The 16,856-nt window shown below is 37.7% G+C and overlaps 1 protein-coding gene across 1 annotated transcript; it reads right to left on the minus strand.

The window, feature by feature from the left end:
- Nucleotides 1–319: 319 nt before the first annotated feature.
- On the minus strand, nucleotides 320–14,352 carry LOC120525269 (polyunsaturated fatty acid 5-lipoxygenase-like). Its single transcript, XM_039747412.1, has 15 exons — nucleotides 14,216–14,352; nucleotides 11,896–12,042; nucleotides 11,506–11,701; nucleotides 8,740–8,821; nucleotides 8,518–8,640; nucleotides 7,193–7,293; nucleotides 6,931–7,106; nucleotides 6,695–6,838; nucleotides 4,921–5,124; nucleotides 3,905–3,991; nucleotides 3,643–3,812; nucleotides 3,308–3,429; nucleotides 1,291–1,391; nucleotides 1,030–1,200; nucleotides 320–901 (listed from the first exon to the last, which is right to left on the minus strand). The coding sequence occupies exons 2-15, from the start codon at nucleotides 12,040–12,042 to the stop codon at nucleotides 722–724; spliced, it is 2,004 nt and encodes a 667-aa protein (XP_039603346.1). The 5' UTR covers nucleotides 14,216–14,352; the 3' UTR covers nucleotides 320–721.
- Nucleotides 14,353–16,856: the final 2,504 nt, after the last annotated feature.

The raw sequence follows: 16,856 nt of genomic DNA on the forward strand, positions 1-16,856 counted from the left end.
TTACTTTTTTTCCCAGTACACTATTACATCTATTAATTTTTTTTTGTTGAATAAATTATTTAAAAGGCATATTTTCTGTGCTTTCATTCAAGTATATTACCTTTATCTGTAGGGAATGTTATTCTGAAGATCAACTGTTTGCCTGTTTAAATACCTTGAAAAAGGTAACAATTTTCATGGGGTGTATTTACATTTTCATATGACTGTATGTGAATGATTGAATATTCACTTTAATAAGGAAAACATCTCATGTACACCCACATTGTCTCAGCCAACTTGTGCTTAACCAGCTAGTGAGTCTACAAGGTTACTTTGTGCATTTTGTTTTCAGTTTATTGAAGATGATTTTATCAGTCATGCAATAGCTTAAGCAAAGCCCTGAAATACACAAAAAGTCAGCAAGTGTATCTCTCAAAGCATTTCAAAGTCTTCCACTAGGTTTCTAAGTCCTTGGCCAATTAGTAAACTGCTTAAAGGTGAAAGTGCACAGTCAGGACCCTTCACAAAGCATCAGAAAGAAGAGGTTATGAAAATTAAAACTAATCTCACCAAAGAAAAAACAATAACACGTTTATACTTCCTAAACTAATTTCATTGCAATTAAAAAGTTAAAAAGACACTGTAAAAAAATCTTTCTTTTTGTTGCTTTCTTGATTTTAGGTCCAGACTGTCACTGCTGTATCATGTCTTCTGGTGACACTTGCACATCACAAATTACTGTTTATATAGCAACGCTATTCTCAATTTTTCTTGGATTCAGGTACTCATATGTCAACTGACGGTTTGCATTCCTTTCATCAATTAACTTTTCAATCTTCTTGAGTGCTTTTTGGAATTTGTCAATATGATCTCTGGCAGCCTTCTCAGTGAAATGATCCTCTGGGTACTGACCAAGCCAGACCTAAATAAAGAGCAAAGACAGACATAACACTGTCAGAAGACAGTTTGTTTCTAAAACAGCCATCTTCCCAGATGACAAGTACCAACTTCAAGAAGAAAATGTATAGCATTCCTTGTGAAGAAACTTACTCCTTCAGGCTGTTCACGACTAAGGACCCATGTGATGGCCACCTGATAACAAGACTCATACATTTGTGGGAGTGTATTCATGATCAAATCCATGGTAGCCAGACCCTTTTGAGGGGGTGGGGGACACCGCATACTGCAGGGTGTGTTTGGCACCCATGAGCACCAGTCATACTGCAAGCAAATGATAATCATGCTGTTAGTCATTAATTCAAAGACAGTGGGCCAGTTTGCTTATGTAGAGTATATCATGATGGCACTTACCTGTCCACTATTGATTGCTGCATGTTGGGCAGAGCTTGTAAAGATGACCCCTGTCAGGATAGTGACAAGTGTTTTTTTATCTTCTATGTTCCTGTGCAAGCCTTAGGAAACAATGAGATACCATAATGGTAATAAATTATGCTGTTGTTAAGTAATCACAAGCAAAACTCCATCTCTCCTTTTTTTGCCTGAATAACAATCTCCACGACACTCTACAATCTTTTTTTCTACAAAGGTTCCACAGATGTTGCTTTAATTTCAGTCATAAATGGTTCTGTTCAAGCTGCTTCTCCCTCTTCTCTCCTTTTCAATTTCAACATTGTATCATCTTTCAATACACTTGAGTTTTATCTTTTAATGCAGAAACTTCTAAATAAAAGATATGCATTGGATTCTTTCAAGTTCTACAATTCTGACCAGCCCTTCTGTGGCATTGATCCTAACTTTCTTTCCCCTCCTCCTCTAAACGTTTTGCATGTGTACCTCTAAGATGAGTGCTGGACAAATTTCCTTTTTCTATGTTTGTTGACATTGCTTTGTGAGTTCTTCCCATGGCTTCCGAAACCACCTCTACACAGGTGGTGCACAGATTTTCATTTTATTTCCTTATTTAACCAATTAAGTTTTCTCCCATATCTCCAAACATCTTTCTAACATGCCATCACTGGTGAATAAACATCATATTAAGCTTAATCTCTCTATGTCTAACATTTTTTGATTTTTTTCATTTTCTTGAAGATGATACACACAAGCCCAGAGCTACTGTCAAGAATATTGGTGTGACCCTGGAAGATTCCTTGTTGTACCATCAACATATTTCTTAGGCGATCTAGTCCTCTCATTTGTTTCTTTTGGAACTTTCACAAAACATGTCCTTTCCTCATCACTTATGCTACTTAACTCTTGGTTGAAATTCTTTTTTTATTTTCATGGCTGAAATACCTCAACTATTTTGTGGTTGGCTTCACAGCAACTGCTTTCAGACCTCTCCACCACTTCAGAAATGGAGTTGTTGTATTGCTCTGTCCCATATTTCACCCACACCACTCTTCTACTGTCCTTTCAAATGCACTAAGAACCCAAGTGAAAACTGTAGCCTTAATCTGCCATTCCCTCAACGATTTTCTCCTCAACATGTCCAGTCTTAGTTTTAACTGTAAATCACAAGAATTATTTATTCTGCTTTGGTCTCTCTTCTACCACCCCTCACTCTCGGCAAACATACAGTACTAAAACCAAATAATGTTTCTCTGTTCTCACTCCCAAGCTGTGAAAAGCAGCTTATTTGTTTCCAGTCGACTGACTTTCAGGTGTGTCTTGAAAATGCATCTCTTCCTGGAACATCTTGGGATGTCTTACACTTTTTCTCAGTCTGCCGTCTCTTTAGATATCTGCAGTTGTACTGCCCTAATTAATCATGAAGCAACGTTGATATTGTTTGAACTCTACTATTTCTTCTACCATAGAATACCACACTTCATGTGTTAAAACTGCATTTAGTTTCTACTACCTTTCATCTTTGTATTTTGTAATCAAGTCAAGCTGTATGTATTATGATTTGTTTCTGTACATTTTTTGATAAGGGTGTCTTCTAAGTAAAAATAGTAATATAAAGAGCCTCTCTGATGTATATAACATTAATGGCCAACATCTCCAAAATGGTCAACAGCATGCTATCTGCAATAGTGCAAAAGTTATATTCAAAGATGTCCCTCTGTGGACACAGTATGCTTTATTAATGGATGTCACATACTGTATAAACTTGCAAATGAAAGAAAGCAACATTCGAAACTTTCAGAAATACAAAGTTCGTGAAGATGTCATTTATCTTTTTTTCAACCACTTGACATTAGTGGATGCTTTTGAGTGAGCACCATATTCACAAAAAGGAAAATCGGCTGAATATATTGCCTCTTGTTTACTGGAAACAGTAAAAGTTTTTTTTTCCTTTTACCATGTACGATAACAATGAAGCCAAATTAGCAAATTTTACTTCAGATTGCATGTTGTTTCTCACCAAAGTTACGAAGTTCCTCAAAGCCCCCTGTAACAGCATCATCAATCCAGTTCTGCAGCTCCTTATCTTCTTTAACATCCTCGTCAGAGGAATAGAAGAGATCCACAATATCAGACACAAAACTGCAAAGATGAGACAAAGAAAAGATAGTGAGTAAAATGACAATGTGGGATTCTTGTATTTTGCTGGGTGTGGACAAATAGGCTTCTAGCCCAAAGAGGTGGAAGAGGCCTGTCCCAGCCCAGGATTTAGGTTTGAGCAATCTGGTTTTGGTGAGAAGGAAGTGTTTTTTCCTTAATCACAGGGAGCTGTTTGTTATTCCCTGCATTGTTCACCTCTCAATGGCCTCCCATAATTTCAGGCAGTCATCTCTGTAGAAGTAGTTCTTTAGCTGGCTCACACCTCGTTTCTCAAAATCAGCTTTGGGCAGAAGAGACTTGAACTCAATCTCTTGGCACTCCTTCTGAAGCAACACATTCAACCCATTACCTCCGATGGAAAAGACCTGTTTAATGGGGAGAAAGATGGAGAGAATGGTGTCAGAAGTGCCTCTTCAGAGCAGCTGTGACAAAATGCATAGCATTCCACGAAGCATACCTTTTTAAAGGCGCCGTTCTCTGAAATGAGCGTTAAACGGGCATTAGCGTTGATTGCCAAGGTGTCACGCATATGTGGGATTAGGAGCTGAAAGACACAACAGTGAGAAATGAATGGCTGTTTGTAAAACACAGGCTTCTTCTCTACATGAGTTTTGAAAGGGGTGTCTTCTTAGCATTGCAAACCATCATCTAGTGAGCACCGATGTTTTCACTCCTCATGTTGCAGCCCAGGTGTGCCACTCGAGATTATATTATCTAAATGCAAGGATGATAAACAAGGGTGTGTTCCTCATTCATCTGTTTTTATACCTCAGTAAGTACTTTTTGTTATTGTTGATGCGTAAATAAGTGTTCATCAGAACTGAGATTTTATCAATTTACTAAATCTGCTTATTAGATTTCTGTGTTAAAGGTAACTCAAGGCAATTCTGGACAACAGTAGGACAAACTTAAGAACGAACTCTGAATGGCACTCTTGCTCACATAGTCACTGTCATGCATATCAAACTAATTTGTAGTTCCAAATTCAAATTATCTCACACATTTTTGAGATGTAGAAAGAAGACGACGACGATGAGATGAAAAACCGATGTAGACATGGGATGAATATTAAATGAGCAGCCAGATTCACACCTCCTCCCATGCAGCTGTAAGGTAGCAGTGCTAAACATTGTGCCAACATGCTGAACTGCAAGGAAATTCCACCTCCGATATTATATACCCTGTAATGAACTGCTGACCTTTCCAATGTCAGTTCTTGCTTTACCCTCAGTGTTGCCAGAGAGACTCCATCATCTCTAAATTGGAATAAACACATTGTATTTTCTTGATTGTGTTTCAGCACTCAATGTGAGATGAGGTATCAGCTGTAGATGGTCCCAATGGTTATCTTTTGAGGATGGACTGATCTGTGTGATTGGCCCTTCATTATTATTACTTTTAAATATATACCTAATATGTGTTTTTGTTTTTCTTGACAAATACAGTAGAGCATCTAGTGATGTTGAACTGTACCTTATAAACAGGGTGAACTGCAGGCAGTTGTCTCATGGTGGCTACACAAAACACCTCACAGACCAAATGTGTGCGCAGAAGGTGAGAAAGAGCCTCATAGACTTGAAAATCAGCATGTCGAACCCACATCTTTGCTAAAAGCCAGTCAAGTTCAGAATCAGATGGGAGGAAGATGGGGTTTTCCTCATGAGGATTCTGTTGTATCTGAAAGAGATAAACCAAATTGTATTCAGAAAATGAGCCAATTGAGAAAAGACTCATTCCTCTCTAGTAAGGTTTTTGTGAGCATGGTTGGGAATGTTAAAGTAGTGGATCTGGATTATTTATTTATAAATTTTATTTTTATTTGTTTATTTTTTCACCCTAAAGATTTGGTGTTTTGATTATATAACAGATATCCATCACAATCCTTTTAAATACTTGTTGAATTGTCCCATATTATATTTTTATACCTTTTTAGACTCTGTGTTACAATTTTAAGCTTGTTTGTATAAGTGGCATAATATTACTATACAGTATATTGTATATCCTGTCATTTCAGAGTGTAGCAAAAATTCACTGTTATATATCATTAACATGAAAGCAAAGATTATAGGAATATTGGAGATGGTCATGGAGGTCTCTTGAAACCCAAAGGCCATCAGACTAAACTTAAAAATATTTTTTCTTCTGGACAGTGTGCTGTTTACAAGATTTTTAACCAACTGCAAGGAGGTTGCTCTACTAAGACAATGCTGACATCTAAAAAGAAATCTGCTGAGTGTAATACAGAAATCACCTCTCCTTCAATTCCATCTTTGTGTCACTGCATTTTACTCAGCAGTTAATTTCGCACAACTTTGAGATCACTCAGAAATAATGGGCTTGCCAACATAAAATGACATTCATCAGGATTTTCGTGTTTTTTTTTTATTTCTAGAAACATGGATAAGACACTGAGCCCAGAAGTAAGGACTGAGTGCTAGTAGTATTGTGGTGTAGCGATTGTAATGCAGAAATCAGACAGCTAAATTGTGTATTTCTATTTGGCTGCATACTCTACTTAGAATCCCTTTGTTATCTGTCTTCTCTTATCTAGCAAAGGTGATCCTGTATTCCTGTGTGTCAATCTTCTTTTTTTTTCAGGGAAGAATTTCTAAATTACAATTTTACTTGCAGAGTAGGAGAGATACATATTCCTACTAGAAGAGAATGCACAATTTCCAAAATTAAACATAATTATTTTCATCCAGTTGTTTACAACATTGAAGTGACCTGTTTCACATGTATCCCATTTCACTATTAGCTTTCCAGTTTTATTTGTTTATCAGTTTGATTCTTATATCCTTCAATACAAACTCCATCACGGGGTGCTTTTGTTCTGAGTAAGAACCCCTTAATCATATTATCACTGATCATAATTAATTTTCTCTTCCACTTTTGAAATAGGAGTTTGCATGTTCTCCCCGTGTTAGTGTGGGTTTCCTCCGGGTGCTCCGGTTTCCTCCCACAGTGCAAAGACATGCAGGTTAAGTGCATTGGCGGTCCTAAATTGTCCCTAGTATGTGCTTGGTGTGTGCCCTGCAGTGGGCTGGCGCCCTACCCAGGGTTTTGTCCCTGCCTTGTGCCCTGTGTTGGCTGAGATTGGCTCCAGTGGACCCCCGTGACCCTGTGTTAGAATATAGCAGGTTGGGTAATGACTGACTGACTGACATTTTAAGTGAAAGAATGTCTTAATTCTCTCTGACAAGTCCTCTCTTGCCAGGTTGGGAGTGCTACTTTATTTTTCAGTCACCTGTATTGCCAGTGGTATCAGTCCTCTCTCAGGGTGATCATACAGCAGGCACAGAGGGGCCGTAATATACTGAGGTTTCTTATTGATCACATTGACAGGGATGCCCTCCAGAATGCAGTAGTCTACCAGGTAAATGTTCCCGGCCTGTACAGGGAGATGAAACAATTGAGTGTGACAGTCTTTCTATTGGCGATTGAGTTGAAGTGGCAATGGAGCATATCTAAAAGAAGTCTCACCTTCAATTCATTCTTCAGTGTTGTCTTGTACTGCTGCAGTGTGGGCTTTACCATGTCCTCTGTTACAGGAAAATTTTCAGGAAGATTAGAGCAACTTTTGATCATTCTGGGATTGCACCCATTCAAGAACTGGTAGCCAAAAAACCAGTCTTCCTTCCAGTTCTCCATAACATATGCTAAAAAAGAGAACAAATCCATTAACTTGAAGGGATCTTGAGAAGAATGAGAGACCAATTTTTGCAAAACAATTTGGGTTTCCTACCTGCTATGGGTGATGGACTGGATAAAATACTTTGGAAATCTTCAAGGGCATCCCAGCATTTCAACTTATTGAATATACTCTTGATACCAAGATCAGTTATGCTGTGGACATAAAGCCAGAGTAAACAAGCAGCTCTTTCTCTTAGGAAGTAGGTGGGGGTACACTACTCCAAACCACAGGGTATTACACTTGGTGGGCAAAAAGGCAGTTCCAGTTGTGGTAAGGGGTTTGCTTTTGTTTCAAGCAGTGCAACACCCTGTTTTGCAACACAAGTCACCATTTGTCTCATTGCAGAAACTTGAGGAGTTTTGCTAAGTTTCAGGTTAAATGAGGGTTTACAAACTCCAGTAGTGCCTTCACAAAAATTATTAGAATAAGAGAAATTGACCTCACTGCTAATAGCCATTTTGTGGTCAGGTCTGTTAAGCAGATTTCTAGAGAGTCTTCTTCGATGTGATGCAATGGGGCAGACCTTGAGAGTTGCAAAGCAGGAAAGTCCCCAAAAACACGTACTCGAAATGTACAAGAGGGGGAATTGTCATCATACAAAAGGGCAACAAAGAATCTTTATCAAGTAAAGATTTATTTTCACAAAAGTATCTGTTAAACAGTGAAATTCTGAAGAGCACAAAAAGGCACAGCAGAAAATGCCTTAAAAGGCAAAAACAATCCAAAGAAAACAAGTCCCAAACACAAATTCAAAGAATGGCAATAAAAAAAAAAAAAATTTAATTCACAGTGGAACTCACCACACCACAAGCACATTTAATGAACTGCAAGGGACTATGGCTTGCCCTGGCTTTATACAACTGGGGCAGTTGCTTGGACATAAAGGAACTAAAAAAGCAATTTTGATAAAATAAAACATTAGCAAAATGAGTGAAAAACTGCATCTTAACCACTGCCAGAGATAACTGTAGCTGAACCACAAAGCAGGGTTTTGACAAAAGGTAAAACTATTTTACAGGTATAGAAAGACAGATAGCTCAAGCAGAAGCCACACATTTTTTGGTCAAGATTGAGTCTACGTATAGTTTTTGACCACAATCACTCTTACATTCCAAGTGGCCATTACATGCATGGAGTGACTTTATGAATACATTTGCATGTGTTTTTCTAACCCATGCACATAATTTATACCAAACATAACTACACACCAATTTTCAAAGAATTAGTCTTGTATCCCTGGTTCCTCTTTGGAGACACTGACCCTGGACTCCTCTTACTCGCCATCTTAAGAATCACACAGTCAGAATATGAATGTAGGGAAGTTGGCTTACTCTAAGATATATACAAACTTTGACCACCCCAGATAGAGGACTCACGCTGCAAAATGTGATTTGTTGAAGTCATAACTCTTCTCATTGAAGAAACGATGCTCTGGAGGAATATCCTGCTCAGATGTGGCATCAATGCACTTGGGAAATCCTGGTTTCCAATCCTTCCACCTTGTGGATTGAGAGGAGAGTAAATAGCCTCAAATGAGCTATTGCATGCATGAATTAAGGACAGAATAACCAAATATCCTAGGCAGAAGGATAAGCTACCTGTATGTCTGCTGCCGTTCCTGCAGTTCTTTTTGCCTGTAGAAGTGGAAGTCATTTATTGTGTCATCCTGTACTTTACGAGCTGTGAGAAAAGAAAACAAGTTAGACAATGTACACATGACGTAACATCAAGTGCATGCGGCAACTAAGTTGATTCATATGCAAGTTGGGGCATATTATATTCTTTATTCACTTCATCTAAGAGTCAGTTAATCCATTTTTGTTTATTAAGTAGTTTTGTAACAATGAGTCACATTAAAAAATAATTGCAATAATATAATGCATTTACAAAGGATATTAGACTACGTTTTAGTTATTTTTTATTTTTAACAGCACTTTGTATGGTTCTATACGTTTCATGCACAACAGATTTTAATTCAAGTGATTTGAAAACTATATCAATTGATGTGTTTTAGTGGAGGAGGGTCTGTGACTTACTATTGTCCAATATTTTTAAGCATAACATTTTTGAAAGTACACCAAATAGAGTACAATCCAGCAATTAGCAACTGAAAAATAGCTATTAATACAAAATGCCCAATATTATCATAAAATCAGTATTAATATAACCGTATGAAATAATAAAAAGAAATTTTAGTAATAATAGTTAAAAAAACAGTCATTCGTTAAAATTACATAAAAAGGTAAGAACTTGAAAGGACCTGATTTATTTTGCAATGGGGATATGAAAGGTGAAAATAACCTTAAAGATTTTATTTCCAGTCTGATGATACACAAAAGCAGAAGCAGCCCTCATGGGTTCTCATGGGTTTGGACAAACCAAAAACACGAGCTCAGTCTGTTGTATGTGTTACCTCTCAGTAATGAGCACTGAGGAAACTAATTCTGCCCTGTCCTTGCTATTAGCAACCAGCGTAGTATTTCATTTCTAGTTGCGTCTGTGGAATTTGAAGTAATCAGGGTCTTCTTAGCCACCTCTAAGATTGTCGCTCACTGTTACACGCTACATATGAAGTGCAGGGAATTAATGCAAATCGTACATGTTTGTAAAAATGTGGTCTGTCTTCCTTGATGTTTCACACAAGAACTACACGTATCGTTTACAAAGTGTTTACCATTGATCAGGAATTATTCTGTATACAATGGGCAAGAAGGCATATTAGGGCCACGGAGAAGAAAAAAAAATATGGTTAGTGAAGGAAAAAAACTGTATGTCAAGAATAAAGTCGACATGTTGACTGTATCCTTCACATTTCCACTTTAATCTCGATGCTTATGTAAAGATTAAAGTCGACATGCTGATTTTATTCTTGTAGTTTTTTTGTCTTGTCACTAAAGTAGAACGTCGTAAATTTAATTTTAAAATAAATGTTTAACTTACTTGATTTTTTCAAACCTTGTCATAACTAATGTAGTACATTAAATGCTGTGTATCAAGTGTTCCCCAACATGGTTGTTAATCACTACATGCTTCTTAAACTAACTTCTTTTTGTACTTAAAGAAGCTGCAGGCAGCGATCGCCATACGGAGTATTCACTTCATGATATTACAACTCTCTGAACATTTTGACAGTAAAGATAAATACATGATATGATTTTCATGATGAGATGCATTAAAGCATGTAACATTAAACATTTTAATGTGTTAAACATTTGCTGCCAGTTAGCCTACATTAGTTATGATGGGGTTTGAGAAAATCTAGTAAATTAAACATTGATTTTAAGATGAAGTCCACGACATAGCAAAGTTAATCTAGTGAGAAAAAACAAGGGTTTAAAGTGGAAATGTCGAGAATAAAGTCAACATGTTATTTACAACATACACTTTTTTATTCTTCTCCGTGGCCCTAAGTACTCTTTCATAGGGTCTGGGCACCCGATATCAGCAGTTTAAACCACTGAATCCCCTCCCGACGCAACTGTCCTTTTATAAATCTGCCCTCTATTTACTTCAGTTAGGGCAGCTGAACCTTTCCCGCATGTAATTCATTAGTTCAAAATCCATTTAGCAGCAAGTTGATAAATTGGGGTTTTTACCATAATAATCGTTAAATGTAATATTAGTTACATTAATATATTTACTTGCCCCTCCGTTTATTTCCAGAGAAGTGATTTTTTTGTACATTATTAATTAACTTACCTAAAGCAGCAGGAGACATTGGCGTCTTTGCCCAGTGTTTGACTCTCATGCATTGGGCATTCGAGCGGCTGTCAGATGAGTAAAAAATTTAAATATACAAAATATATAAGTTCAAGCTACCTCTCTCAAGGTAAAATTAAAACAGTAAACTAATTCATATTTGGAGTAGTTCATAACATCCATCCATCCATCCATCCAACCCGCTTATTCCGAACACAGGGTCACGGGTTCTGCTGGAGCCAATCCCAGCCAACACAGGGCACAAGGCAGGAACCAATCCCGGGCAGGGTGCCAACCCACCGCAGTGCACTGCAATCTGTTTAAGATATTGAAACATTTCTTTGAAGAATAAGCATGCCAGATTTCAACAAAATTGGTTAACGGGGTGGTTGAATTATTTAATGCGGAGAGACAGAAAGACAGAAAGGCAGACTTGGGATTTTGCATTAGGCAGGGAGCAAAGGAGCTACACGTGAATGGTACAGTTACTTAAATCTAGTGGAACTCGGTGTCCCCTGCTGTCCCCTGCAACCAACAACTCTCTACGTGAGTTGAAGCAAGTTGCTGAATTGGACCCACACAAGACACAGTACTAGAATAAATAGGTTTTAAAGACTGATGAAGTACAACGTATATATGAGTGAGAAAAGAGTGGCATTTCTTACCTAAACTTTCTCGCAGCCTGATCGTCATGTTGCCTTCAAACCAGCGGTAACAGGGGAATATCTTAGAAGTCCCATCAGGGCACTTCACCTCCACGTAGCGGCAAAACCAGTTATCACCAAAATGGTAGCGCTTCTCTAGCTCCACAAACCAGATGTCTTCAAGTAGAACTTTACTAGAAACATCATATTCACCAACCTAGAAGGATGCATATTAGAAGGTCACAGAAGGTAACAACTAGCATTTAAGTAGAAGTCCAAAGAACAAAAGCACAGAAGTGTCCTACAGGAAAAATGGCAAAGCAATTAAATTTTACCATAAACTTACTTAAGATCCAAATTACCTAAGGACCAAAAATTTTATACAGAAAATATTTTCCGGTGCAAACTTACACATCCACGGTAATGGTCTCTTCCAAAATTGTCCAATGTTGTTGTCTCACTCTGCCCTTCCTTCCCAATCACTGTCGCATAAATATAGTCCATTGTTCCAGCATACTCATTTTGGCCTGTGGCCACAAACAGTTTGTAGGTTGCCATCTGTAAACAACAACTACACTGAACAACTTGATTTTATGAGCACATTGTTTTTCAAAGAACTTATAACAGAATTTGTTCTGCACTTTCTATTAAACTGTTTAAGTATAGTTTTATAAATAATCCAAAATCTTTCCTTTCTTCTATTATCAAAACTAATTTTCCCAATTCAGAATCACGGTGGCCTGACTGCAGTTCAGCAACATTAGGCACAACATGGGTGGCCACTAGTCCATCACAGAGCACACGAAGGCGCACACCCATACTCACTCAGGTTAGAGATGTCTTACAGATGTGGGAGAGAAACTCAGAATGAAATAGTTCTGTTTTACTGTGTGTTTAACCTAGCTGGTGTAGTCATCTATGTAAATGATGTGTAGGTGTACTGTATATGTAAATGATGTATAGTTTATCTTCTGTTGCATTACAGTATATCGCTACACTGTAAAATATGTGCTGTATAAATTGCAGTAAACAGCTGATAGCTGTGGCATCCCCTAATGGGAGTAGCCAAAAGAAGAAGAAGATCTGTGTTGTTAATTACTGTAAAAAGCAAATTACAGTGTACTGCTAGAATATAAAGTACAGCTTCTTCTTGTAAGTGAAACAGAGCTCTTGGTTGTTTTTCTTTAACATTGTATTATACTTGTAATCCAGTTTACAACTGCTTTTTGGAATCTTCTTAATTTACAGTAGTTATCTGGCAACTCAGGTTGCCAACAAATGGTTGTAAACACCCTAAATTGACAATGTTATGCTATAAAATAGTTAACAGTACATTTCCCTGTTTGGCTGACACCTTTATCTAAGGCAACTTACAACACTTAGGAGATACAACTGGCTGCAATTCTTTAGTTTTTCCTATTAGTACACAGGGTGAAGTAACTTACTCAAAGTCACACAGGGTCATCAGCATCATGGGATCTGAACCCATAATCTTAGGGTTTGGACTCCACAGCCTTGACCACTACACTACACCACAGTAGAGTTGACCATTTAAAAAAGCTATTAATAATACACTGTAAAATTGGTACCTATTATAAAAAGAATTACTGTTTACGGTTTGTAAAATAGCCAAACTATATTTGGAACACCTCCTACCTGTAGATGTGCTCATTGTTTACTGAGAAACATGCTGCTAGCTATTGTATTTGTACTGGAGACTCATGGTGAATTGCAAACTACAGTTACAGTTTGTTAAGTGGTGAAACAGTAAGTGTTTAGATAGTTTGACTGTAAAAACTACATCCATTTGTTAAAGTGGAAATGTGTGCAAATGAGCTGAGCACTGAAATGAATCACTGAATGAATAATCACAACATCTCTCTTTAGGTTTTAAATTAGCATTCAATGACATCAAGTCTTGTGTCTGTCAATCCGGACACCTCTGGAGATATTATTGGAGGCTGTAACTTGTCTGCTGGTGGCTATGTCTTATTGGGATGGAAGTGGGTAGCACTATGAAGTCAACTCAAACCAGGAGAGATGGGAAGAAGATCAAGAGACATCATTAACTCACAAAGCTTCTCTTTAAAATATATGTAAAGCAACTTAAAGAGGTCTGGAGGCAAAGAAAAATCAGTAGTTCCTAAATTGAACCCTGAAACTGCACTAAAGCTATGTTAGCAAAATTGCACAATTGCTGGGGGAAGGCTAACAAAAGTCTATAATGGGCCAGGGTTTATCAGTAGACCCAATATGCACAAATAATGTCAAATTATGTCAAAGTGTATTGTAGCTTAAGGTTCAAAGTCTGGAAGTGCAGTCAACTAGAAATCCACCTCTGACTGCTCATCCTGACATCAGTCTGCAGCAGTGCAGTGACTGAATGTGTAAGTCAAGTGAATGCAGAAGAGTTGCTTGATTAATCTGATAGTAAATCTCTAGTGTTCAAACATGATTGTCTCAGTGTCATGTTATTACAAATGCATGTACAAGTTTGATCTTCTGGTGCAAAAATTTCCTAAAATGACTACAAACATGGAAGAAAGGATGAAAACAAACAAGAACATTTTTGTCACCTTTAATAACTAAAGAAGCAGATGTTCAATTTTTTAAAAATTGTATCCATTTAACATTTAAGTGACTATATTTTTCTGAATAGTTCCTCATAAATCACAGCACACATTATCACTCTTGCACAACCACAATACTGGTGTGACACAGAACTGCTGACCTGCTCTGATTGTCTGATCCCCTGTTGGTTCCTTACTGTTGCTCTTCTCAGCAAATCTGAGACGAGTTGGCTGCTTCCCTGTGTTGTCCAACCTTTCAAGTGGCTCTGTCACCTTCTGAGTCTGGGATGCTGAAGGTGTTTAAATCTGTGCTGGAGAGAGGGTGTGGGATGATTGGGGGAGGTGGCTGTGAAGATTTATAAAGAAGCATTAATTTCAAAGATTGCAAAACACTTCACCCTGAAGGCAACTCCACCCATGTGCAGATCTTCATGACAGGATGAATATTTAGGGTGTCAAAGCTTTCTACATTCAACTTTAACTCTTTTTTTTTTTCTTTAGTCCACCTATGCAATGGCAGTGGCTGTTAAATGACAACTTATTTAAGATTATTATTAGGGTTCAAGGCTGACTAGATATATTCAAAGTTCTAGAATAGGAAACAACTCATAAATGAAATGAACAAATATAAAGTTTAGACTTATATTAAACTGAAAGGTGGGGTTAGGTGCTTACACTTTTGTGCATGTTGTTAGACGGTGTAAAATGACACATGGAACAAAGAAAAGAGTTGGGGTACCACCATGTTAACCCCATGTCATTTGACAGTTTTGAGCACATCAAACACGCAAATAGTTGTGGTGATGTCTTTACAGATACAAGACCAAACAGAACCAAAGTAGGAAGATGGATTGCTGGTTTATGAAGGAAGATGTTAGGAAGAGGCAGGTCTAGGTGGACAAATACCAAGGATGACATCAGTGATGGTAGGGTCATTAATCACCTAGTCAGCAAAGGGAGAAAGACAGAAAGAGCCAGAGAACAGTGCCAACCCCTGGCTTTGTGGGTAATTAATTAACAAGAGCCCTTAAGCAGTCTCCCATGTGCACACTTGTGACAACATATATTAAATCGAACAATGGGGGTACCCCTTAGAATTCCATGTGCATTTATTGAAACGATCAGTCTCTTAAAAATGGGACATTTTTATACATTCCACTTATTAAGCAGGACGAATAAAAACTGGAGAAAACACTAAAGGTACCTCCTCAGCAGGGACTCTGATTCTTTGGCTTCATGGCTTAATCCCACTATAAATTCCAAATCAGAAGAAGACCATACCGTGTTCATACTTCTGGAATGCACTGATCACCTTGTCAGAAACCCCTAGAGTGCTGTACCTTAAAGAAAGGCTCTGAAGTCATCTTGTAGAAGTTAAATCTGTCCTGTCCTTCCATAAACAGCTACCTTAAATTAATTTAACACAAAATGAGCATATGTATTTGTTTATTGTAGCTGCTTCTTCCATATTACTTTTAAATAATATGCACCTGAGAAAAAATAAGTTGGTGTGGTTGCCAGAGTATGATGAGATTTTTCAGAACTTAAACATTTTCTTGGCACTGATTTCTAAATTGGCACACAAATAGCAATACTTGCATAAGGAAACACCACCTTTTACAATATTGTTCCTGGTGATCCACATAAGTTTGCATATTGGTGGAAAAACAAACAGTTAGCAATGTTATTTTAACTCAAGGTTTCTTGAAGTTATGGAAGCTGTTTTATGGTGGGTTGTTTTCGATAAACTGGCAACCCTGTACAACAGCATACACCACAAAAGCAAACTTTTCTTCTCCCCCAGGCAACATTCCGTAACTTCATTAAACATTCAATTCTTTTCAGCATATAAAATTAAATGGCATAACATGTTTGCTATTGATTGTTGTTATTTTACTGATGTAAACCATATTCTGGTCTGTGATTCTGACAGAATTTTTTGATGGTTTAATGATTGGCATATTTAATACAATACATGCTTTTCAGCTTATGGTTAAACCTTCACTTCTACTGTAATGTGCTGTAAAGAAGAAAAACAATTATTTACTTTATACTGTAATATAATGTAGTCTTAAAAACATTGTCACCTTATTTTTTACAGTAAAATTTTGGCAACCACAGCTGCCAGCTTTTTACCATAAATTTAATATTTTATTTTCTACAATGTGTGGAACTGCTTTCGGATCAAGGTTATAATTTTGAAAGCAAGGTATTCCAGGCATTGTGCACCTTACTGGGTATTCAGAATCCTCACAGAGCGATGGCTGGCTGAGCATTTTATCTGTACTATGACAACACAGCTAGCTTTGGTCGCAAACAGGGATTAGTGTGATTATTTGCCATTAATCATGATGCCATTTTGCTCAGCAGTTCCGGGGTCCACCAATTCCACTCCCACCTAATGTTAGGCAGGAGCTGAGGACCCCCAGACAATATTGTACAGCCTCCAGGTATGGAGTATGCCAGAAAGCTGTAGGATACACTATATACATTGCATGAATTTGCTCATGACCAAATATGCAGGGCTAACGCAAAAAACACATTATGACCTACGGGATCGAGGGAAAAAAAGACATTCACCCAAGTTAGACAGTCTGTGTGGGGGCCCTTGCCAAGTCCTAAAGAGGATTGTGGAGGTGGTCTACTGGTTTCAGTTAGCTTTCTCACGACAGAAGGTATTTCTACACCAGAAAAGGAGGCATCACCCAACATCCAGAAGAGTCTGAGGAAACATCCCCAGTGTCACTTCTCACCATTGACCTAACACCATAAACCACGAGCAGTAGCTCTGCCAGTAACACA

This window comes from Polypterus senegalus, chromosome 3 (genome assembly GCF_016835505.1).
Source record: "Polypterus senegalus isolate Bchr_013 chromosome 3, ASM1683550v1, whole genome shotgun sequence".
NCBI lineage: Eukaryota > Metazoa > Chordata > Cladistia > Polypteriformes > Polypteridae > Polypterus > Polypterus senegalus.